The 24,082-nt window shown below is 40.7% G+C and overlaps 1 protein-coding gene and 1 long non-coding RNA gene across 3 annotated transcripts; one reads left to right on the forward strand and one right to left on the reverse strand.

Moving 5' to 3' along the window:
• Window positions 1–728: 728 nt before the first annotated feature.
• Window positions 729–12,975, forward strand: LOC118208601. Of its 2 annotated transcripts, none has more exons than XR_004761591.1 (3): window positions 729–940; window positions 4,740–4,819; window positions 12,889–12,975. It is a non-coding gene; the product is annotated as an uncharacterized LOC118208601 (long non-coding RNA). The 2 variants fall into 2 exon arrangements; XR_004761590.1 differs by lacking the exon at window positions 12,889–12,975 and adding an exon at window positions 10,728–10,910.
• LOC118208598 (solute carrier family 26 member 9-like) lies at window positions 9,908–23,483 on the reverse strand. Its single transcript, XM_035383442.1, has 20 exons — window positions 23,090–23,483; window positions 22,696–22,835; window positions 21,359–21,469; window positions 21,002–21,177; window positions 20,172–20,336; window positions 19,502–19,654; window positions 18,200–18,282; window positions 17,614–17,761; window positions 16,944–17,057; window positions 16,440–16,517; window positions 16,169–16,264; window positions 15,586–15,692; window positions 15,122–15,191; window positions 14,832–14,924; window positions 14,521–14,646; window positions 13,842–14,087; window positions 13,013–13,067; window positions 12,059–12,195; window positions 10,740–10,802; window positions 9,908–10,356 (listed from the first exon to the last, which is right to left on the reverse strand). The coding sequence occupies exons 1-20, from the start codon at window positions 23,212–23,214 to the stop codon at window positions 10,345–10,347; spliced, it is 2,298 nt and encodes a 765-aa protein (XP_035239333.1). The 5' UTR covers window positions 23,215–23,483; the 3' UTR covers window positions 9,908–10,344.
• Window positions 23,484–24,082: the final 599 nt, after the last annotated feature.

The raw sequence follows: 24,082 nt of genomic DNA on the forward strand, positions 1-24,082 counted from the left end.
ATAACACCTCAGTGGTCATTATCATGTGGTTACCATGGAGACTTCTTCTACCCCAACAACTGGAGATGAAGAGTCTGAGTTAAGAGAGATTTATCCAATAAAAAAACAGTGAAGAGGTTGAATAAGATATAACTGATGGCTAATTATAATCCAGATTCTTATATTATTAATATTGACGTACTTTCTCGGTAGACAGACTTATCCTGAGTGAGTTAACAACATGTGCCTATATTACGTAATGCTTGTTAAAAACAGGGCTCAGGTACAGAATATTAAGCAAAACATTAATGATTAATTGTCAAGCTGAAATACAGAGATGAAGTATAAGCGTGTAATCGTAACTGGTTTTAGTGTAAACACTGCACTGTCAAAATTTACGCATATACCTACAATGATGAAAGAAGCTATGTGAGGTACAAGGAACTAAAAGTAAGATATACAGTGTCCTAATTGTAGGGTAGAAGGTGTAACGAAGTGGCTGCAGGGATACAAGGTTGTGTGTCGTTTTTAAAAAATAAATACAGCCCCCAGGAAGAAACAGCTGAAGAACACTGTTGTTCGGGTGTGTGGGGATGTGACACTGACATCCTAGGAATCAGTCCCCACATCAAAAGCCTGACAGCCTGGAACTGAATATCAAAAAGTGCGACGCACCACCTAATTAACATTTTTCAATATCCACTGTGGTTGCCAGGACGCTAAACTAAAACAAGTGCCATTAGCCAAAATAATGAATAAATCTAATTAATTAACGACGTGCAAGAGGGTTGTCCAGCATTTGCGGGCTGGACGAGCAGACGGCAGTGCTTAGACGGATCCTCGCTCAAAAATCAGCTAAGTTTAGTACAGCAACAAACCGTGAAGCCCACGATGAGTTTTTCAACCTTTGTATGTTGACGCTGTTGTTCAGCCCAGCACAGGCTCTCCCTTTCAGACGCTGGTAAGCAGATAAGGACTCTCCAAGCCTGAGTGGTGGGGGGCTTTCTCTGGAGCTTGTGCTTGTTTCCAGCCTCTTTCGCCCTTTAATTATAATCGTTGACAGCAGATAAACCCTCCCGCTGGACCAACCATTATTAATGAACACATGAGCGTAGACTGAACGAGCGAATCGTCGGACCTTGCTGACAAGGAAATAGCCTAGAGGTATTGGAGACTAGACTATTACAATGCAGCAAGTGTGTACACCTAACGTGCAAGGCTGCACATTGACTGTAGGGACCGTAATGTGTCTCCTTTCCAGTGACATTTTATGTGCTTATACCCACTGGAAAGTGAGGTCTTTAGTTGTTTAATTCTTCAGCAAAGTTCAGATGGAGAACCTGCCTCCGATTAGCATTAGGCTAGCATAGGTTAAGAACCAAACATAACGCCTCTATGATTAGCCGGGCACCCTCATTTGTAATGCACAATGTCACAGATGCACAGTGCCTTAAGAAAGCTGAAATTTGAATATATTTAAATTGAATTTTTTCTATTCCTATATAAGTAACTTTCTATAATGTCAAAATGCTAAATGTATGCCTTCAGAATCATATTAAAAACAAAAGCCTAAAATTGATTTAATTGATGAGTACACAGTAAAATGTTCAGTGTTAACTCAACTCTTACAAAGTATGTATGGTCACTATTGAGTTGACTTAATGCTGGAAATTTTAGTGTGTATTTAACAATAAATCTATTCCATTATACCTTTTGGCACAGGCAAAAGCAATCGCATGACCAATGACTGGTCATGGTATTGGTTTTGCACCAATCAGTGGTTGTGTTAGTTTAGTTTTACATGTGGTAAAAGGTTTTGCACATCACATGCTAAAGGTCTTGTAAATCTGGCCCTACATTTGTTAACAAGGCCCATCTATGTTGATTTCAAATCCACCTGTGTTCAATTGTGTCTGCCACACTGTCCTGATGACCAAGGAACTGCCTATGAATTTAAAATTGAAAGTGTTACGAGGCAAAAAGCTGGAGAGGGTTATAAAAAGGTTGCCAAAACTTTGACCCTTCCTAGGTACACTATTATTTTTAACAAACTAGAAAAACTGGGCATCATGGCAATTGTAATAGAGATGACCAAGAGGCCAGCTGCAACACTGACAGACTGGCAGCACTCACTGGCAGAAATGGGAAACTGTCCAGAGATCAACAACTGCTACAGATGTGGTCACTTTTGTAATGTGGCTAGATGGAGGCCACTTCTGAGAAAGGCCAGCAGTCAGTCATATCTGCAGTTTTCCAGAAGCCATGTGACACTCTGGGAATTTCTGGAAGAAGGTTTAATGTCTGATGATATTGAAGTGGAGCTTTTTGGCAATGTGCAATGTCCGGTGCAATGTTCAGTGCAAACCAAATGCGATTAAAAATTCCAGTTTTACAGATGGACATATAATTTGGTGTGTCGCACACTGTCTGACAATGTAAAGCTAGCCCTGAAAACCACAACTGGTAATTTGTTGTATTATTATTGTTCACCAACCAAATTCCATCTTGAAAGTAGCCTAGTTGGGCAGGAAAACAATGGACCTTGCAACACTGAACAAGACGTCTGGGAGACAAACAAATGCCTTACTAAAGACTCAAACTCATTTTGCAGAGAGAAACTGTACATCATGAAAATGATTTCAATAGGGCTTATTGTTTGTCGTTTGAATAAAATTTTGCTAGGACATGCAAGAAAGTACAAAAAAAAATCCAAAATAATAATAACAATAACATTTTGAAATTTAGAAATTTTTTAAAATTATAATAAACTTGTCATTGTATTGGCCCTTGTTTAAGAACATGCTACCTTAAAGTGTAATGTTCTGTAGTTGTAGTTCAGATTGGGCTCCCAGAGACCAAGTATCAGTTTTATCAGAATTATTTATTTTAATTAAATGTGCACTTCAGATGATATAGCAATGCATCTTATCACATCAATAAATGTTTATTAATCAGCTATCTAGAAAAGGTTTTTGAGTGATATTCACAGGGCATTAGAACACAAATCGAGTCTACGATTAATGTAATTTCCAAAGGACAAAATTACAACAAAAGGGAAAATTTAGCCGAACAACTGGCTAATCCCTTCTCTAGCTCGCAGCCAAATGGAAACAAATTAAATAGTACATTGCACCAAGCATGAGCCTGTAGCTTAATTGGATGTTAAGTAATTAACCATCCTTTAACCAGAAGCAGCCTCCTCAATTCTATGCTTTAATTAATCACCAGGGTATTCTCAGAATGTTTAATTACTCAGGAACTATCGACAGCATTAATTAATATTAGCCTTTAGTAGCCAGATATCCCAGAGCAAGTCCGTAAACAAAGTGCATCCAGCCGACCCTTTCTGCTGTATCGCCGGCACAAGCAAGATTTACGACCTCCTCCCAGTAAAACTTGTGTGTGGGTGAAATCAAGCACGATACATATCACAAATAGCCACGGCACAAGTCCTCCCTGTTCATATTCAGAAGATTAATTGGTCCTGTTGATCAATGTCAGTCTGCCATTTTTTTATTCCAAATACATTGAGTCGTTTCGGGTGCTCTTTCAATCTGAGGCACGGAGAAATTGAGACGCTTCTCATCCCATTAAAGCCAGACTTCTGCCCACATCCAATTTGGGAATGGTAATGCAATATTGCCGTCAGCTCGTTATTTATTTAAGTGCCACAAATTTGGACCCCAATTTTAATGAAAGGTCAAAGCGATGCATTTCACTGCACAGTGTGTTTTTTTTTATGGCAGAACAATCGCGGATATATTTAGAGGCTCGAGCCGCGGCAGAAATTTTTTAGTCAACAATTCAGCGCTTGCAATAATTCTAATGGCCCAGATGCGGGTTGAACCGCAGCCACAAATGGGATGTATGGTTCAGCTGGCACTTGATTTATACTGTGCTAAATAAATGTAATTATGCTGGTCTCTTAATGCGATTAATGCGCTGTCCTTATTTGATACCGTCGTCCACCTCATTGTTAATGGACCGGCGGCATCCGCAGTCCCTGTGCAATTAGCATAGTTTCCCCTGAGCCTGTGTGTGGCCCTGGGGCATCTGTCTCAGTCCCGGTGGCCCTACTCTGGCATAAAATTCATTATAGCAAAAAAAGAGATGTTAAAAGCAGTTTGAGCTAAATCCCTACTCACTTTCTGTCACACTGATTTATGTTTTTAACTTTACCCACAACACAAGCAGAAACCCAAAGCGTGGATCAACTCAATCACTCAATTTTCATGACCCGAAGTCCAATCTCAAGACAACAGCTTGTTGCCACAAATGCCTCTGTTTGTTTGTTTCACAGTTACCTTTCATTGCTGCGAGATATTTATGAGTATACCGATCTGTTACCATTGTTTTTTAAGGGTACCTATAAAATCCAGGTTTTGCACTGAGGAACTCACAGTGCCTTGAGATAAGTGCCCATAATGGAATGTAGATAAATGCGGTGAAACATTTTGCTTGTATGAGCGCCCCAGCAGCTCTAATGCTTGAATAATCCTTTTTTGCATGTATGGAGCCATGTGTTGAGGCTGCCGTTAAATGTTTTTTAATACCAGAATAATAACTTAGCTCCTGCTGATACTCTTGGCAGTTCCTTGCAGCTTAAAGACTAAACCCTCCAAGTGAAGTGGACTAAAATGCATGTTCTGTATAGACATAGACATTTTATGTGCTCCGGCAAAGATGCGACTTTTAACAGAAGGGAGCCATCCTTTTTTTTAAAATGTTCTTTACAGACTAATTCAAGCCATCTGTTACAGAGAACATCTGACTGTTCATTCGGGGGGAAGAAGAAAGCCTTCTAAAGTATTCAAAGAGCCTGGAATAAAGTCCACAAAAGGTAAGATTAATCTGCTGCTCCTCTGAGACTCTGCTGGTACCAAAGGTATGAGAGAGAGGTGCACTATGAAACTATTAAGATGTTTCCAGGGAGAAATGAAATGCGCAAAAAAAAAAGTATCAGAATGTGGTTGGCTCCCACAGCTCCCAATTAAAGCCGATGGCCACAGGAAGCCCTGTAATTACCCATGGTTCAACATTCTCCTGTCGGGGGGAGCGGGGTGGTGGGGATAGGAACCAGGTGGGTAACTGTGCATCTCAGAAAGTCTGCTTAATAGCTTCATGAATCCAGTCGTGCGGAAGGAATGCCAATACGCTCAGCCATTTGCACCTGCCTCTGAGAAATTCCTTAGGCTCCTTGGTGTCAACGTGGAGGTAATGTCAAAAGACAACACTGTCTAATAATGGTGTGTATTGTTATGTCCAGACTGTGAATACGTGTGATTATTTATTTATTTAGGTTTTTTGGTGTGGTTCTGCCGTGTAATTAATTGTTGTACTGACATTTCCGAACTGGGAAGTTATTGAAAGAATGTAGCATTTCTCACTGTAGAAATATCTGTTGAATATCATATGAAATCATTTAAAATGATAAAATACAAATATCTCATTCAAAATGGATATCAAAGGCTCAAACCACTGTCCAAGAAGTATTAAATGATTGCTTCTCCAATATAGAAAAGACAGTCAAGGTTTAATTAAAGGCTCTAAAAGTGAGGGTCTAATTACAGTACATCAAGTAATTTTATGTGAGGAACATGAGCAATGAGCTATTCTTATATTTGTGGCATTTAAATCGGATAATTAACCAAGGAATAATTTATCACAGAATGCAGCTTTTTGACAGGTCTGACTGCAACATGTTTGGTGCAACATGAAGCACTCTGCAGCCTCAGATTTTCACATGAGAGACTCTCAGGTTGTTCATTATAATGACTAGAGATTTATTTTTTATTATCAAGGAGTTTCATGTCACCTCATTAGTCATAATTCCTGGTATAATTTTTTTTTGTTTTCTACTTGGCTGTTACAGATATTTGGTTACTTGCTGTATGCCTTCTGTGTCCATGGTTGTAGTATCTTGAATTATTTCTGTTGTTTCCCCCCCCCCAAAACAAAATCGCCAATCACAGCACACCACCAAACATGAAGCCTAGGCAACTAGCCAAGCAAACATTTTGCTGGTTGTGTTCAGGTGTGAATGTATCTTTTGTCCCCTATTCCTTTGGTACAGAAGTGGTTACAGCCAGTACAGTTTGCAAGTAAGATTCAGTAGGGACTGGAGAGGTGTCATCGATTTAAACATCAGAACCAGAGAGCATCCAAAAACGGAGATGGAACTAACATGATACTGGAAATCAATGGAGAGTGGAGTAGTCAGATTGTAGTTCAATATGTCATTCAACGATTCAATAATATTCACAAAACAAACTTATTGTTACGTTCTAATAATTTTCTTGACTGACTAGGCAGGAATAATCAACTAATCCAAACATGTGACTTTTTGTTTGTGAGCAAAATAGTTGTGCAAAGATTTTACTAAATCATATTGGCTCCCATGAAAAATAGAATATTACCTCTGCGTAATGTTGTAGTTCATGCAGACGAGAAATCCAGCAGCTCTGCTCCCTCTTGGTTCTCATCCTCTCTGGTACATCCTTGGTAAACTCTCTTGGGTGAGAGTATCACCACAGTGGTGCCACGGTGACCAAGAGGATGGATCCCTTAGGCCTGCCAGGCCAGTGGGATCTGCTGTGTTTGCCCCACTGTGTCTCGTCTTAATTCAGTGACCACACATGACCTCTCTCTCTCTCATCACTCACCAATGACCCTAACTGGTCACTGTGCAAGTTTTCTTGTTGTCTGTGGTTTGAAAAGAAAAGGTAGCTTGATGTTTTTTTTTGACGAGTTTGCCTGAGCTTTCCTGAATTGATATTGCATCATTGCTGCAATGACTGACAGCACTGACATGGCTGGCAAATAACATTTGTAATTCAAAATTGGGACAATATGGGGGAAAAGCATTAGAAAAAGGGGTTAATCTCCAGACAGACACTAGCAGACTGGAGTCCCTACAGGTAGCCAAACAATGTTCTTTTACACATTTGCCAGTTACTAATAAAGATTTTTAAAAACAGGGTCTGTACTGTGCTTTCCAAGCACAAGCAGTGATTTTTTCACTGCTAAGGCTCTCTCCAGTCCTTCCTTTTGTTTTAAAAATTTAACAGAGAAAGAGTCTGACCCACTCACTAAAGTTTTACGACGGGGGCATTTTTCAGACTGGAAAGTCCATCTCGTACAGACAGCTGAATGCTGTTCGCTCCATTGCTCTAAATGTTTTAAAAGCACTGTTCTGCGGATTAAGCCTCCATCAAGCACGACACATTGAACACTCAATGTCAGATCAATATGGCAGAAGTTCCTCCCTACCTCTTTGCTCTGTCTTCTGTCATTGACGAGCATGATTCACTTTAGCTGGAGGTCTGCCTCCAAAAGGAATGGAACAGTCAGTGTATGTGAACAGTGTACAATTTTGAACCTTCTAAAAGTTGTTGGGTCTAAAAAAGTAATAGATTTAGTCATTTGTCTTTTTTTGGAGGGGGGTTCGGTGGTGGTTTTAGCCTCATTACGTGTGAGCAAAACATCTGCTAACGATGATTTATACCGTGCAAGGAGCCCAGAAGATTCAGCACGGCCAATATAATCAACGCAAAAAAAATAAATAAATAGGGTAATGCACTGTATAACAAAACAATGAGGCTGAGGAAAGGGAGATGCGGTAAAATGCTGATGCAGGGCTCCTCCGACGCGAGGGCTGAGGGCTCTGTAGGGACGGGACGGGCCGGGCCGGCGCTCTCCACCGCAGCTGCAGCCGCGCGAGCCCCGCGCGTTAATTACAGAACCCGCGCTCCGGCAACATACGGGTTCAATCAGCACTTTTGCAGCTGCGCTTTTTTCCGACGCCGTCCCTCGCTCCCTCGCTGTTCCCCTTCGCTCGTGTTTTACTGCTGTTCGCGCACCACCGCCTGACACCAAGATGAATTACCGATGGCGGGGTTTTTTGTAACCCTAAAGCATGCGACGTGCATATTAGCGCTTAACAAAGCATTTATATCAGTCGGTGGATGTTAAGACTAACATTAATAAACGTGGTAAATGAGTTGTAGAAGAAGAAGAAGAAAGATTGCCAGATTGAGAAAGTTAAACAGAAGTGTGAGATACAAAACAATAATATCCATAGTTCGGCAATTCTTAGAATGAATTGCACGAGCGCAAACATTTATCGTATCTTATTGTAGTGCATTAATTTCTGAAATAGTCATGGTAATAAACCGGTTCTGATGTCATCACTGTTTATTTACTACAGAGATCATTAAGGGTTATATAAAGGGTAATGTCTGTCTTTCTTTTTTTTTTTTTAGTCTGTGGTGGTTAACCTAACATTTCACTGTGTGCAAAGGGAGAAGCATTTTATATGCACTTCATATTCCATTCAGTCACAGGGCTGGAAGGGGCAGAGCTATCACCAGCCATCTGTATCATCACCGAAGATGCTCAGTTATAATTGAAGTAGCAAACAAACAGTCACATCCTGGTCCGGGGCAAATATCTTCAGAGAAAAATTACACATAGGCCTTCTGTTGTCCCACACAAGCTCATATCAGATATGGCCTTTGGGGCCCCGCAGTGTAGTTTCACCCCCTCTGGAGTGCAGAGCACACGATGCTGAATTCTAACTAAGTTATAATGCTCATTGTAATCCAGCGTGCGCAAACTAACGTCATACTGGATTTAGGACCCGCGTCTCCCTCAGGATCTGTGCCCTGATTGTGGCTTCCATCTCCTGTTTAAAAGATGCTGAATTTAACTCGCAATCACATTTTGTATTCAATTCACAGTTATGGATCCATCAAACTACTACGACCACCACAACCAAACACTCCCTCCTTTCCAAGTTTCCCCAAATCACCAATTTGATTTCTATCATAGGAAGATGGACAACCACTGGGCTGGATAGTGGATACTGAGGTGAAATGTTGCTGACCCAGTGAGACAGGATGGCAGTTTTTTTATTTTCTTTATGTAAGACACCCTGGGGTGTGTATATGATATTTCCATTGCACACAATGACAGTCTGTACACGAGTGTTCTACAGTATGGTTTCTCATGACAAATTGGGTAAAGTATTCTGAACAGTAAATGGCAAGTGTCTTTACCTTTAACCAAAGTGCTTTTGCACCTTTCAGGATATTGTTGTTGCTTATATATTTTTCTTTTTTTATCTCAAAAAATCTACAGAAATTAGGAGACAGTAGCTTTGACCTTGAAGCAGCTAACAGAATGCAGTCCAAAATTGTGATGAGAGAGTGAGCTTTCATGAACCACATAATGGGTGGAGCTACAATAAGCATCATTGAATTTTGGACCAATCAAAACCATATGGGTCATATAGTGTACCTATGGATATTAAAGTCATCTGATGGACTTGCTCAGAGTTTCTTCATTGCGTACTTGTGGCAAAACTCACTTCTGCAGCCACATCTTTTTATGTGAGTCCCATCAATACAAGAATTCTGACTTTAAAGGTGTTAAAGGTATTCTCTTGCCTGGAATGGGTTGCATGTCTCTCTGGCAACTGTGACAGTTATATATTTGTGTTTGGACAGATCTGCAATTTTTTTCATTTGACAACACAGACACTGAACCCAAGCATGTATGTGAGCTTCACTTATTCTCACACATGTTTATTTTGGTAATGGAAAACCAAACTTAAACCGCACTGTAGCTGTTTGCCCAGTGATACCTCATGGTAAGCTTGTGATAATAAATTTGCCAAGTCCATATCAGGACTCATTTGCATAAAAATACCTTCCTATTCAGCAGTGTGCTGTTACTCATCACAATTCAAATAATTCTTTCCTATTTCAGGATAAAAGTAAGGAGTGTTAATTGATTTAAACATGGAGAACAAATATTTGTCCCCTGTGTTTTAATCATTAACAAGTACATGTAGCAAGAATTGTGTCACCTCCACCAGTTTCCTGAAACAATTTCATAGACAGAAGGTAAACAGATAAAATGCTGAACCTTATCTTTCTCTGTTTTGGTTTATTTACATAGTTATTCTTGTAGAGTTTAAGTACACATGCCATTTTAAAGCTTTCTCAATGATCAAGGTATACAACATATTCATTTTTAAAAATTGATCATCGGCTCTTTACAACTATCAACCCTAAAGCCAGTGCCATCATATCTTAATGGAAGAACTGAGTAATAATTCAAATCGCAAAGTACCATGGGTTTCATGGTTTACATAAGATTTTTTTTATAATGTAACATAATCCAGGAATGTGAATTTTAATAATGTCATTCAGAAAAACAAAATGGTCACTTGTAAATTGGTGGGGGCATTGTAATTAGTCTTCACATGATTGATCTTCGCAAGGCAGCCTGTTCTCCATTTATTCCTAGTCCATTGATGTTCCCTACTGTATAGGCTTTGAACAAAGGAGTTTGGCACCATATTCAAAACAGCTCCTGTAAAAAGAGGGACAATTTGGCAAATCTGGCTGACTGTCAATATATCATTATCATGTAATATACTACAGCAGTAGATTTTGAAAACACCCCTGCACATCCCTGAGAAGAAACCTGTTACTGACCAAAACATACAATCAGGTGAAAGAATTTGCTCTGAATATTTGTGAGAATGGATGTTTCTTGTAAAAAAAATAAAGTAAAATAAAAACGTCTGTAATCTACGCAAATTTTACTGCCGTCTAGATCCTTTAGTCAAGCAACTACTTTACCCAAGATTTGTTCTGGTTACAAATGAACTGTTGTTTCTTAACATAAGAATAAATATAAACTGCTTAAATTGCTTAAAGAGGGATGTTTGTGTGTGTCAGATGGAAGGATACCTGCTCCAGGTCCTTCTCCTCCTCCTGAATGTCGAAGGCCAGCTCCTGCTGCTCTCTCCCTGCCTGCAAACCACAGAGACGCAGGCTGTTCACTCCCATATGCAGACAGCAATGCTGGAAGAGTGGGGGATCATAAACCACATAATGGGCAGGGCAGGGCTATTGGGGGCTGTCAATCACTGTCAGTCACTTGTATGAACCAATATAAAGATTGAATACACTATCAATCAATCACTCTCTCTTTGTTTTTGTAAAGCACCAAATACTGAGTGGTTCTCACACACACTTCACAATGGACATTTTCCAGAAGGAAAAAAAAGGAACAAACCTTCAAACTATTAAATTTGGCAAAAACTTAGAAATTATTTCCAGACCCCTCAAAAGGTGATCAATCTGAACTCGTCACTTTCTGCCCAGAAAATAGCAGACAGGCAGTCCACAAAGTGACCCCTTGCAGATGGCAGTTTTTCTGAAAAGCAAATTTTCCTGCCGTTGCCAAATTCGGTTTTACCCAGGGTTCTATTCTGTGATTTCTCCTGGGAGCAGACTGTTTACTTCCTCAGATAAGACAGCAGAAGGTGAAGTGGGGAAGGCAAACAGAGGGAGGGAGAGGGAGAGAAACCTCAGCAGAAAACATGCCCTGTTTCTGCTCTGCCCTCTCACACTCTCTCTCTCTCTCACACTCTCTCCCTCCCCCACCTCTGCACCTCTCTTATTCCCACTCACTGTCTATATCTCTCAACCTGTCACTCACTTTTCAATTTCAATGTCAAACATAATGCATTGTTATGGGCTTATGGTTCATGGGTTTGTTTTCTTCATTTTTATATTTAAAAAACTGATCACAATTGCAAAATAAAGGGGCCAAGAGGTCGTCAGAGTTCAGAGATAGTCCCAAATCTAGGGGGAGAACACTATGTAGGATATATAAACCACCCAGCCTTCAGAACCAGACCAAACACCAAAATAAAGGTCACATCAGTCACTCTAAATCATCATGTTTAGATTCCTATGATTTAAAGGAGCGCCTCATTCATAATTTATAGTTTCATATTTTTATTCTTACACAGAGAATACTCTGAGGAGCCTGTGTTTTTCCTTAACTATCTGGTTAGCCCAGAAAAGAAAGACTTGAGAACCCGGAACACTGTGGTAATGCTGTCCAACTGACATATGAAATATAGAAATTGTGAAATATAGAAAGCTTCTGCTTTCTTGCATAAATGAGAAAAGCACCAGTTCAGTGGACAGTGAGCATGTGCAGTGCACCGTGGGTAAAGCAGAAGGGCAATAGTGGCAGGGCCTCAAATTATGCTTGCCTTATACATATTCTCAGTGCCCCTCGGTCTCTCCTGAGCAAAGAGGATGGCATCATGGACGGAGGGGAAGAGGTCACTGTGAGCGATGCCTCCTTCCTCAAACACCCCTCCCATCTCCAGCTCCTCGTACACCTGGGCTGCACACAGCACGGTCACAGTTGAGTGGGGGTATGAGACAAGAAAACACCCGTTTTTTTCATTTCAGAAAGAAGCACTGAGAAATGCGGTGAACAATCAAGTCTTGAATGTTGCTGCAAATCCCTACAACTTTATTTTGTCAAGGAAAAGGAAACATTTCAGTCTCTTCCAGACTACATTGAACTAGACTGTGATGAAAGTTGAAACGACCAAAACATTTAGTTTTTTATCAGCACCATAATGTCAGTGAGATTGGCAGGTGAACCAGTTTCTGGGATGTTTTTCATAATTACAAATTGTTGTTGTTCTCCAAGAACCTGGACACAGCAAGGTGTATGTGCGTGTGTGTGTGTGTGTGTGTTCGTGTGTGCATGTGTGTGAGTGTGGGTGCGTGATTGTGTAGCAAAAAAATATCCCTTTGTGTTTAACTTGGAAGATACAGTAGGTGTGGCAGCAATAATCGTCACAATGAATTAATTTTTCTAATTTGAGCTACTAAAATAAAATAAGTAACTAAAATCACATCACTGGGTCACATAAAATCTAAATGAGCCACTTCCTTGATATGTTTGAAGCCATGATCCCAGAAGGAAGCAGGAAAAAATTACCCAATGGCACAGAAGATTCTCTAATTAACCGTTAACCGCTCTTTTGCTCTTTTCTCTTTTATCTCCCGAAACTGTCCTTCACAGATGGAGTGACTAAGCACTGACCGCTGCAGGTTTGGTTCAATCCTGTTACCTTGGCAACAGCTTAATCAGCCCTCAAGCAGATGTCACCCTTCAGAAAGGCAGAACCAAGGGATATCAGTCTTACCTTGAACATTGGCCAGATACAGATGTATCCCCAACATCTTATAACTGGAGCTCATCTGTACAGAGACAACAAGAAGGGCTAACAGTAAAACTGAACATTTGATGACTAAAACAGAACATTCAGTCTATCTATTCTCAATGTTTGAACCTGAAGCAGAGATGAGCAAAGAGGTCAATATCTGTTTCTGGATCTCATACCAACTTTTCTAAATGATTTAACTAGCCAAGCCATTTATGAGATCGTACTCTACAGCTAATTACTACGAATGAAAAATTGCTCTTGAATGACAGTTTAAAATTGTTCTCGTGTCTTTATATGAATCAGTTTGCCATGGGCTACTCTGTGAGGTGACCTGCGCGGGTATGGAAAGTTAATTAGTTATTTGAGCCAGGGTGATTGCTAGAAACAAAAGCCTGTGTTCTCACTGGCTCTACAGATTGTAAAGCCTGTGTGTAAGTACAGCAGAGAACCTAAGACATTGACAAGGTAAATGCAGCAGTGGCCTTTACCAGTTAGCAGTTAAAGCACCAACCCATAGAAAATTGAGTTTTATGTCACTGAGCAATGACAGAAAAAGAACAAGGGCACCAATGATCACTTTACCCCTTTAACACTGTTAGATGTATTTGTTTAAATATTTATTGGTTGTTACAATGCTTATGTGCATTTGACTAATAAGCTTTGACATATTGTCAAATTTTGTTTATTTCTTGCTTGTTAATTAAGTGCTACAATGTACACATGGTACTTTTGATGAAATAATATATCATTTTCCTCTGAACATTGCAAGGGGACGTCACAGAAGTGCAGTGTGACTAAGCAAACCCACCTTGGTCAGCACCTTGATGCCCATGAGGTCAACAAAGCAAACCCCAGCCAGGTCCAGAATGAGCGTGTGGAAGGGCGGGGGGCGGGGCTCCATGGTGACAGGCGAATCACAGGCCTGGTTCTGGTCATCGCCTAGATTAGCCATATCACCGTGGTAGTTGATGTAAGATGTAGGCAGGCTGGACTTTCTGGTGCCATTTTCACTAGTGATGTCAAAGTCATTCTGCAGCTCCAGCTTAGAAGTTGTCTGAGAATATGGGGGAGGGATTCAAACCATCAGCCAAACTAATCAATAGTTCTAGACCTGATTAATCAAGCCAGGCAGCCCAGGCAAATGTTGCCTTAGCTACCAAAAACATACGGTCAGGGTAGGCAAGAGAGGGTGTCACTGCCTTAACTGTGTCGTAGCTTAGTCTTCAACTTCAAATAACTTTTTATTTAAGAATACAAATGTATTAGTTAAGACATTATGTTACTAATGTGAGGTTTTAATGTTTAAAAAAAAAAAAAATTTAAACTTATGTAATTTAGGGCTTTCAAGTAAGGTTATAAACAGAATTGTCATGTTGAAGTGTACCTTAAAAATAAATGTAAAAATAACAGAAACTGCTGCCACATTCACACATCTCATCTCTGGTTAAGTTAAACAATGATTTGACTGGGAACTATATCATACTGACCAAGGTTTGGGGAACAATACTAATCTGCCGCTTTCTAGTGGCCTTCTTCTTCTCCTCCTTTTCCTTCTGCTGTTTTTTCAGAAACTTCTTCCTGGCCAGCAGCAGCTTGCCTGGGTCCAACTCGGTCTGTGCAAACACACAAAAACGCCACAAATATTGACCAAAGCCCCAGCAACACCCACATTAGCCTTGGTTCACCTACGCAAAAATGTCGATTCACGGAAGCCTCATTGGTCAGGTATGGTGCCATAGCTCAGCTGGGGGCCTGACTCACTATCACCAATCCAGCAATCTCCTCCGGTAGACCATACCTTTTTGATGACTTTTCGGCGGAAAATCTCCACGTTGGCAAAGTAGAGGGGGGAGCAGTAGTTGACTATTTTCACACCCTCAACGAACTTTACCTAGGGGGGTTGAATACAGCACATCAAAATTACCCAGTCAGGACTCTGAACACTCCAAGCCAATGGAGCACCTTTTCAGACATTTAACATCAATAAGAAATGAACAATAACATCACATCAACTTTTGCATCTCCAGTAGTGTTGCTGAATAGCTTTTTTTACTATATTGCCAGTCCATGTACGCTTAAATCGTTTACCTTGCTGTACACCTTGGGGTTCCTGTAGAGGTTAGTGCCCATAATCTGTGCCGTCTCTGAGCCATTGCGGCTGCAAGGAACACAGCAATGAACAAAAATGTGAGCACTGGTGCTTCACACTATCATATCCCCATTATTGTAATGAACAGACACTGTAAAACAGTTCAAGGTCCTGAATCCTAATGAGTGAAATATTCAGTCCTGAAAATAGCCCTTTGGGAAATCTGTCTGCCTTCGAGTGCACTTTGTTAACTACAGTTCACTGCTCTCTTGAATAATTCATCAGCATGCAGGTTGTTGTCAATCAACACAAAAACCAATGTTTCATTGTGTACTATATACTGATATTCAGCAATAATAAAGTTATAAAGTTGGCGATTCACTTTTCATAAACAACTTTTAGGTGCTGATTACATGCGCTGCAGGAAGTAGGGGAAAAAATAGGAAAGAATAAGCCCACTCACAACTGTGTCTGGAAAATGACCACAAGGATGGAGAAGCTAACGCCGATGGCCACGCCATATGGCAAGCTGAGGAAGAATGTGGCCAAGAAGGACACCACCCAAACGCACTGGTCCAGGAGGAGGGGGTGGGCAGTGAGACAAGGAAAAAATGTCTGTCATTAAATCAATTCTGACAAAGTACAGTTTCACTGATTCCATATGGGCTTTAAGCTGTTGAGTTGATGTAATGTCTCACTCTGGATAACTGAATAAATGATTCACAGAAATGTCTGAAATCCCTTTCTCAATGTAAAACAGAAGCAACGTGCATCCCTTTTAAAGTGTACAGCTCTTATACAGCATGTTCACTCTACAGCACTTCTAACCGGTATTACAAGGTTTGTTCGAATAAAAAGGCAACATAGCACAAGTACATATTGCGGTATCAGCATCATATTTGTGCACTGAATATATCCATACACAAGGCCATACAAAATAATTCTGATGTTATGCAATTCTAATGTTATTAATTAATTGATTACAAATAATTTTCAATCTGGCATAGCTAAATGAATAGCTTTTGTGTGTTCTGCGTTGGACTCACGCAATCCAGCTTGTTCTTTTTCCACAGGTAGTAGGGATCAGAGAGCTGCAGCAAAGTGTTTTTCAGGTTGACCGCAATGAGCGCTCCAAGCACAGACTGTGAAGGGTGGGGGACAAAGGTCATTCCGGCATGCAGTGCATCTTAGCACTGCAAGTCACATGATCTCAGCCCTTATAATCCTTGCAAGTCCTTACAAACTTGACTGAGCTTAGCCTACACTTGCTTTCTGAATTCCGAGTTGATTTAGGATGTGATAAAGAAGGTCCCCTACCTTGGGTAGCGGCTGGAGGTAAGCTCCCAAAGCCAGCATGGTGACCATCACCACCAGCATCACACACAGACTGGCAAACTGTGAAAGAGGAGGCAGGCATTGGGCTCATTCTGACTGTCATTGTTATGGGAGGACGTGTATGTATTGTGACAACCACATGATCTAGCAGAGAATTAAAAATACTACTCTGTAACTGTGATTACCATACTCACAAATTGTCATTATACTGGGTCCAGTACATGCATTACCAAAATTATGGAAACCATCAGCAAAGTAGTCATTTGACAAAACAAGCTGCCATTGTCAACGGTGGTTCAAGGGATCAGTTGAAGTTCATTTTACAATGCAGTAGAATATTCTTTAATCATATTTGCAGAACTTATCCTTCAGCTGTCACGTGTTATGACAAAGGATTTTTTATGTCTTTGTTGGGATGTTTAGCTGACCCCCAAATCTTTATGAGGGTGAGGTCTGTACCCTAAGGGGGCACAGAGAGGAGATTACCTGCGAGGCACCCCCAGCACTGTCCACAGCCAGTGTGACAGACAAGGCACAGCAGATGACATGGATCTTAAAAAAGGACCCAAGGAAGTTGCTGCAGCCCAGAGCCAGCATCTCCTGCACAGAGACGATCACAGGGACATGGCCACAGCACACTGAGGCATTGGTCCATGGGGGAAAGACAGGCCTAAGCTGGTCACAGTTCATTCAATGGCTCAAGTTTCATTAATTAAGCAGTCTGATGACCAATATTGTTCTAGAGACATTTTCTTTTCACGTGATCTTTTTCATAAGGGGTTAAATGTGTTTAATATTACATTATGCTAAGTGACTGTACTTCTTTTCTAAGGACAAATGGTTCCAGTTGGCAACTCTATTTTCCAGTGCTAAACTGCAATACAAAACATTGCCACGGTATTTTACTTTTCAGATATATTTATAAGACACATCAAACTGAAGCCTTTCAGCTTCAGTGGCAGAGAGTATAGAATCATCAGAGCAGAGCAGGTTCAGAAAGTAAAAGTCCACCCCAGTATTTTGTTCCAATCACCTGGATCTTTCTGACCCCTGACCCTCTGGTTCAGAGTTAAGAAGATTGCAGAGCTTAGTGTTTTGTCAATAAATTCTGGGGTCGTGCCTTTCCTGTCTCATTCCTTCCTCTTCCTTCTCGTACCTGATTGGGGTCCACGTCATAGCCGTGCTTGGCTGCCAGTGTCCGGCCCATGGCTAGGTTGATGACGTAGCCCACAATCGCCAGGGAAAAGGCTGTGCTCAGCATATCCTCCCACTGGCTCACTGTCGGTAAGATGGGGGTGGGGAATCTGGTGGAGAGGGGATACAGTGGCGGTGTGATACAATGGTCAGGGAACTAGGTTCAAAGAGGTTCAAATCCTAGGTAGGGCACTGCTGTTGTACCATTAAGTATGGTATTCTCCCTGAGTTGCTTCAGTACAGCAACCAGCATTTTAAATGGATAGTGTGTAAAAATATAAGCGAGGTAAGACACTCTTCTGTTTTGAAAATAAATAATTTAGTAACAGGAGAAGGGGTTCCTCCTGAGACATCTCCCCACTGAGGAGTTCACCTTGCTTTCTGGTGGTTCAGGCGCAGTGTTTTCCTTTGGTCCTATTTTTGTGTAAAGCATCTTTGAAATGGTGTGCGCAAAAACCCGATAAAAAAATGAAACTACAGCAGCATAGCACTCAAATAAAAGCAAAACTCAATATAGCAGTGTGAAGTTAGCTTTGGCTGTCTCTCACCCCAGGGGAATCTCCCCGACGATATCCATGTGGTACTTTTTAGGCATGTCCAGGGGGCCAGAGATGGCTGTTGCCACTACAACCTGAGCAGGGGGCAGAAGGGGGGGAGGCATGCATTCACTGCTGGGGATGTAACAGTAACAATTCACATTCAAGACTGTTGAGTGATACTATAATGGCTACTCTTGCAATGCATTTTTATGTTCCAATATGAATATGCGATAAAGAAAAACAAGAGTAAGGCAATGGATAGTCTCTGACAATGAAAATGTGGCAAGGTCAAACGTAACCACTTGAAACAGAAAAATAAGTATTGCATCAACTTGTAATATTGAGAGAAGTAAAAATGTATTCCGAGAAACAGAAAGAGCATAACAGAAAAGAGGATGTACGCCAATAAAATATATGAACCAGCAACAAAATAATGCTCTGCTGTGGGCAATGCACTCAATAGAGATTGATGTCTAAATGAAAAGGGCAAAATGCATAAAATTCCTTTTAAACAAGAAAATGAAGGGCAGAGTAAAGTTAAGCATCATAAAAATCGTTTTTTGTTTATATTATGTCTAAATTAAGATATTGGAAAGGGTCAATGCCACTCAAAGCTACTACAATTCAATTACAAATAAATACATAAAGAAGCTAATTAAATGACAAAACTATTAAATAATGAACACAGAGAAATTGAACATTTTCAGTATTGAGTTGAATATTCAAGCTTCAAGAGATGAGACTGATTTTTTTTATGTGAGGGCAAGTGCCCTGCTGATAAAGAAAGTGATTTTACAGCAAATGAAATCAGTGCAATGATGACAAAGGGAGCCAGATGAATGTCATCTAATTTTAACAAAGCTTTTTTTCTTTTTGTTTCCCCAGGCTGCTCTCCACTAAGCCATATTTGGAAAACAGAAACAAATCAGCAAAACAACCAAATAAATATCAGAACTGGGTCAAAAAAGGGCAACCACTGCTAGCTTCCCAGACACCAGGATATTTGTTCTGTTTCTCAGTACCCTGGTGACTAATACAGTTCTGTACCCTGGGAATTAGAAATTTTGTCTACAGAGTACGACCAAGCCAGGATGCAGCAGAGCTACATTCACACAATGGTATGGTACAATGAGACTCAGATAGGAAATCTGAATTTGTGTGAGAAGATAATATGATGCATACCTTAGTGTGGGTGGGCATGTGGGGGTGTGCATGTATATGTCTGCATGCCTGTGTGTGTGTGAGAGAGTGTGTGTGTGTGTGTGAGAGAGAGTGTGTGTGTGTGCACGCGCATGGGTACATGTCACTCACTATGACGATCTCCATGGGGATGGGGAAGGGCAGCTTGTGCCGATAGTGTGCGTTCAGCTCCTTCACCAGGATGAGAACCACGCTGCTGACCAACGCAAAGACCAGCGATGCCACATTAGTGTGGGGCAGGCCTCTGAAAATGTCCACCAGGGTCTGAAACAGAGGCCATCATGCCTTGTAATGATGGAGATTCATGTTCCTGCAAATATCATTTACCAGACAAAGTAAGTTCAACATTTTTACCGGAGTATGCATATGTGCTGTGTACTATAAACTGCTGTGTACTGCATATTCTTGAGCAGGTCAATAACTATTGTACCAGAGGTGCATTCAGCAAGGCAAACATTAGCTAACAAATTCAAACTTTTTTTCAGAGGGGTAATGGCTGCTAAAGAGGAGGATGCCAAGAGAACAAGTAAATTCACAATATTTCTGCTACAGTTCATTTGAATTTTGTTATAGTTTATTTTAATAAATGTCATAGACATTGCCAAGTTTTAAAAAAAAATCTGATTATCTATGATGAAATGCCTCCATCTTAATTAAGCCAACATCATCATCAACAAACAAAACAGAACCTTCAACTTGACACGAGAGCACAATGAGACAGAGAACATGCTCCTGTGTGAATGCAGGTGAGGCGGGGCGAGGAGAACGCGGGGGGGCTCACGTAGATGGTGGCCAGGGGTCCGCTGAAGGGGGGCACGCTGATGCCAAAAATGTACTTCAGCACGGAGATGAGAATCTGCAGCCCGGCCGCTGTCATGAAGCCCCTGACGAAGGACTCGGACAGGTAGATGGCCACAAAGCCAAACTGCATCAGGCCCAGGCCGATCTGAAAAGAGTTTGAGAGGAGAGATGCTGGTAAGGAGAGACAGGGGGGAGAAATGCAGCTAAGGAGAGAGAGAGAAAGGGTAGATGCTGATGAAATTAGAAAAACAATGATATGGTGCTTTTCACAATTCACACCAAGGTGGCCCACAGTACTGAACAGCTAAACACATCCCATGAACTCCGGTAGGATCTTGAGAATATGTCACAAATCAGAAAGCACAATCATGAATAATTCATATAAGAATTTTTGCTTTGAATATTGATGAACCATAAATATTTCACTTGAAAAATGTCAGTTATCTCCACAGATTTTACTGGTGTTTGAAGGGTCAAAGTTGTTTAACATAATTATTTAAGGCAGGTCTTGTCTCATCTCAGAGTTTTGTATTGGACACGCATGGGAGATTTCAGTTCCCTTGATGTTCAGGTCTCAGGATATCTTCAGAATTCCAGTCTCAGGATATATACATAATCATGTCAGATTTTCTTCACATGAAACAGTACATCTAGTACCTGTATGATTTCACCTTGGTGTTCAGGTCTCAGGGTGTTTTTTAATGTAGATTGTGTTTGTGTGGTAGCTCCAGTACCTGTATGATTTCACCTTGGTGTTCAGGTCTCAGGTCATTTTTAATGGAGCTTGTGTTTGTGTGGTAGCTCCAGTACCTGTATGATTGCTGTGAGGCAGGCCAGAGTGCCTGAGATGCCCAGCCTGACCTGGCCCATCCTCGCCTCATCCACCACGGTGGCATTGAGGGTGGCATTGAAGTGCGTGAAGTCGGAAGCAGGTGCCAGGTCCAGGCACACCATGCCAACCATAATGCTAAGTACAGCAAAAGTCCCTGAGTAGAGAGCACACTTTACCATCACACACTAAAACGAACATGGCAAAAAGCATAAATACAACAAATACACAACATATTATTAATATGTGTATTTTGTGTGCCTAAAAAATGCACTATGTTCCATTCAGGTTGGTGTTATACAGCTTGATTGGAGTGATTCCCATACTCTGAGACTTACCAGGTACCATCTGATGGGCAGTGCCCATGAAGAAATAAGGGATGAGGGGGAAAAAGGAGGAGTACAGCCCATTGACTGGAGGTAGGTTGGCCAGCAGGGCAAAGGCCATGCCTAGGGAAGGAAGAAAGAAGGACCACCAACTGGTAAACCTTCCCAGCATGCACCAGAGCACAAAACTACGAAACTCCAAGCGTGAGTGAGTCCTGGATTGTCATCCATCGCACAGCGACACATGCAACTCCCTTCCACAATGACATAATGGGCCTCATTCACAAAACGTTTCATAAATTCTTCCCACTTCTGTTCTTAAAAAAAAGCTCCTTTCAAACCCCAATGTGGGATTCATGAAACATGTGCAGGCCTTTGATTTTCTGCATATCCCAGGTGTGTCAAATTATGAATACCAATTGTTTGTCAACTGAATACGTGTGCCTGTTCATGTTGACTAGCATATAGAAACACACTAGCAGCCCCATAAAAGGCATGCTGACTTCAGGGTCCTGTGCAAATATCAGCCATTTATTGCTCACTGCAAGCATGTCTGCGTGGTCCCAAGAGACGCACTCTCTCAATTAGCCAAGTAATTAGCCAAGTAATCTAAAAGCAACATTGCTAAGTGTTGGATATGACTGCACACTTCTAAGTCTTTATATATCGTCATCAATCATCACCATCAGTCACTTTTATTAATAGATAAAATTAACTATGTGTGTTCCTGACAAGGTCATTATTGCGAACTAAAACCAAGACAAAAACTAGGGGTGAAAAACATTATCGTGAACTGCGATAGAAAGGTTTTTGAAAAAACAAAATATAAACTAAAACTAGCAAACCTGCTCTTAAAACTACCAAAAACTTAACTGAAATTGAAATAAATAGAAAAATAATGAAACAGAAAACAAATTGAAAACAAGGAGGTTATTCAGATATTATTATTCAGGTTATTTAGTTAATGATGTAAAAATCAATAGCCTTTTTTGCCAAGAAATTTGCTGACAAACATTGTATTGTTAGTATGTAACTATTGTTAGCAACGCCTGTAACTATTTGGAAATTGACTTTACATAAATAAATAGAAAACATTCTAAACAGAAACCTCTTCTGCATAGCATATATACCTTTACTCATGTTTCAGAAAACACATAGATTTTCATTGCACTAAAGAACAAATTCAGATAATATATTTTTTAAAAGATTAACATTCATATAAACACTCTTAAGCACAGTTTCCAATTCAGACCTGATCATACATGTTTTGCGAATGAGGCCAAATGACTCTGTAGTTCCTAAATATGAGCGATGGCCACACAATAGCCGAACATAGGGAGGAGACAGACCTTGGGGAACCTGGATGGTTCCTGCGCTGACCCCGCTGATGGCATCAAATAACAGGTTCTGCTTCACCTTGTACTTGGGAAGCCAGGTGAGCACAGGTAGATGTCTGAAGAGCAGCGACTTCAGACGGGCCTGAGAACACCTGATCCACACAGATAATCAAAGAATCATCACTCACCTCTCCTGATTTTAAACAGCGCGTTTCCTCCTGCTTAAACCTCTTAGAATTTGTAGTACAAAATAAGAGTACAAATGTAATACAAAAATCTTGTCTAAGTATATCTTCTCTCTGGTAATTTATTGTAGAACAATGTTCATTTCCTGTATGCTCTCAATGTCAGAAAATCCCCTTGAACATCGGAGTGATCAATGTGAGGTCCTGAACAGTGACCGTACCGGAAGAATTTTTTCACTTTCTCTCCCACTGGGAAACTCCGGCTCTTCTTGTCAAACTCCTCGTCAAAGACGGGTAAGGAGTAGGCCGGCCTGTCAATCACATAGCGAGGGTAGTTTTGATGCATGACGCCAGCCAATCAGGAGCCAGTCAGGAAGGCCAGGTGGTAGCACTGGCCACAAGAGGTACACAGAAACACATTTATTAAGCATTCAGACACTGTGAATTCAGTCGATTTGCAGAATTGTGCCTGGGCAACATGCTAAATGAATTGTATGATTTCTGCAGCCTCCGCATGACTTGGCAGTGTAACTCATTCTAGGTCTGAGGTAAGCAAGGAGGAAAAAATCATTTTTGAATGTCATGTCAACTTTTGTTCTTATTTAAGCAGCCCAGTAATTTGTTTATTGACATTTTAGACTTGTTTTAAAACAAATTGATAACTGTATGAAAACTGTTCTTTCGTACATGTATGAAATGTTGTTTTAATCTGCATGTGAAAAAGCAAAGCTATATAAATATAACTAAGTATCTAACTGAGCCAGGGTAACTGACGGAATGGAAATGCCCAGCCCTGATATAGCCACTGCTTAATATTTAGAGGGTGCCTGTAAATGCTTAATTTAAGAACTGCCAAAAATGAAGAAGCCATGTTTCTGCCACGTCTTCAAAAAAATCTGCAATGAAGTACAAGCAGCGGCACGTTGGAACGTCATGCAACGTGCACATTAGGTTTAAAATAAAATTTAAAAAAACAGGGATCATCATGTTTTTTAATGATATCCCTTCATTTCATTACAAGAGATGTTAAGCCCCTCTGCTTCAGTGCCAGTTTCCTATGTTGTCACCCAGTGGTTCCTTATCTGACCTTGAAAGGAGCAGGTACAGTATCACTCCAAGCAAACTGTGATAACAACATGGTCTCAGCGATACTGAAACACGCCAGACCCACTCACCTTAAATCCAGACAAAAAAATGCACTGAATGAAACGCAG

Source organism: Anguilla anguilla, chromosome 11, assembly GCF_013347855.1.
Source record: "Anguilla anguilla isolate fAngAng1 chromosome 11, fAngAng1.pri, whole genome shotgun sequence".
NCBI lineage: Eukaryota > Metazoa > Chordata > Actinopteri > Anguilliformes > Anguillidae > Anguilla > Anguilla anguilla.

Excerpts from the sequence above, each read along its gene's own strand:
- LOC118208598 (XM_035383442.1), bottom strand. The coding sequence starts at position 23,214 with ATGCATCAAAACTACCCTCGCTATGTGATTGACAGGCCGGCCTACTCC. Across the intron at positions 21,178-21,358 it reads TGCCCATCAGATGGTACCTG|GGACTTTTGCTGTACTTAGC; the intron begins GTAAGTCTCAGA and ends CTCTCTACTCAG. Across the intron at positions 14,647-14,831 it reads GCCGAAAAGTCATCAAAAAG|ACCGAGTTGGACCCAGGCAA; the intron begins GTATGGTCTACC and ends GTGTTTGCACAG.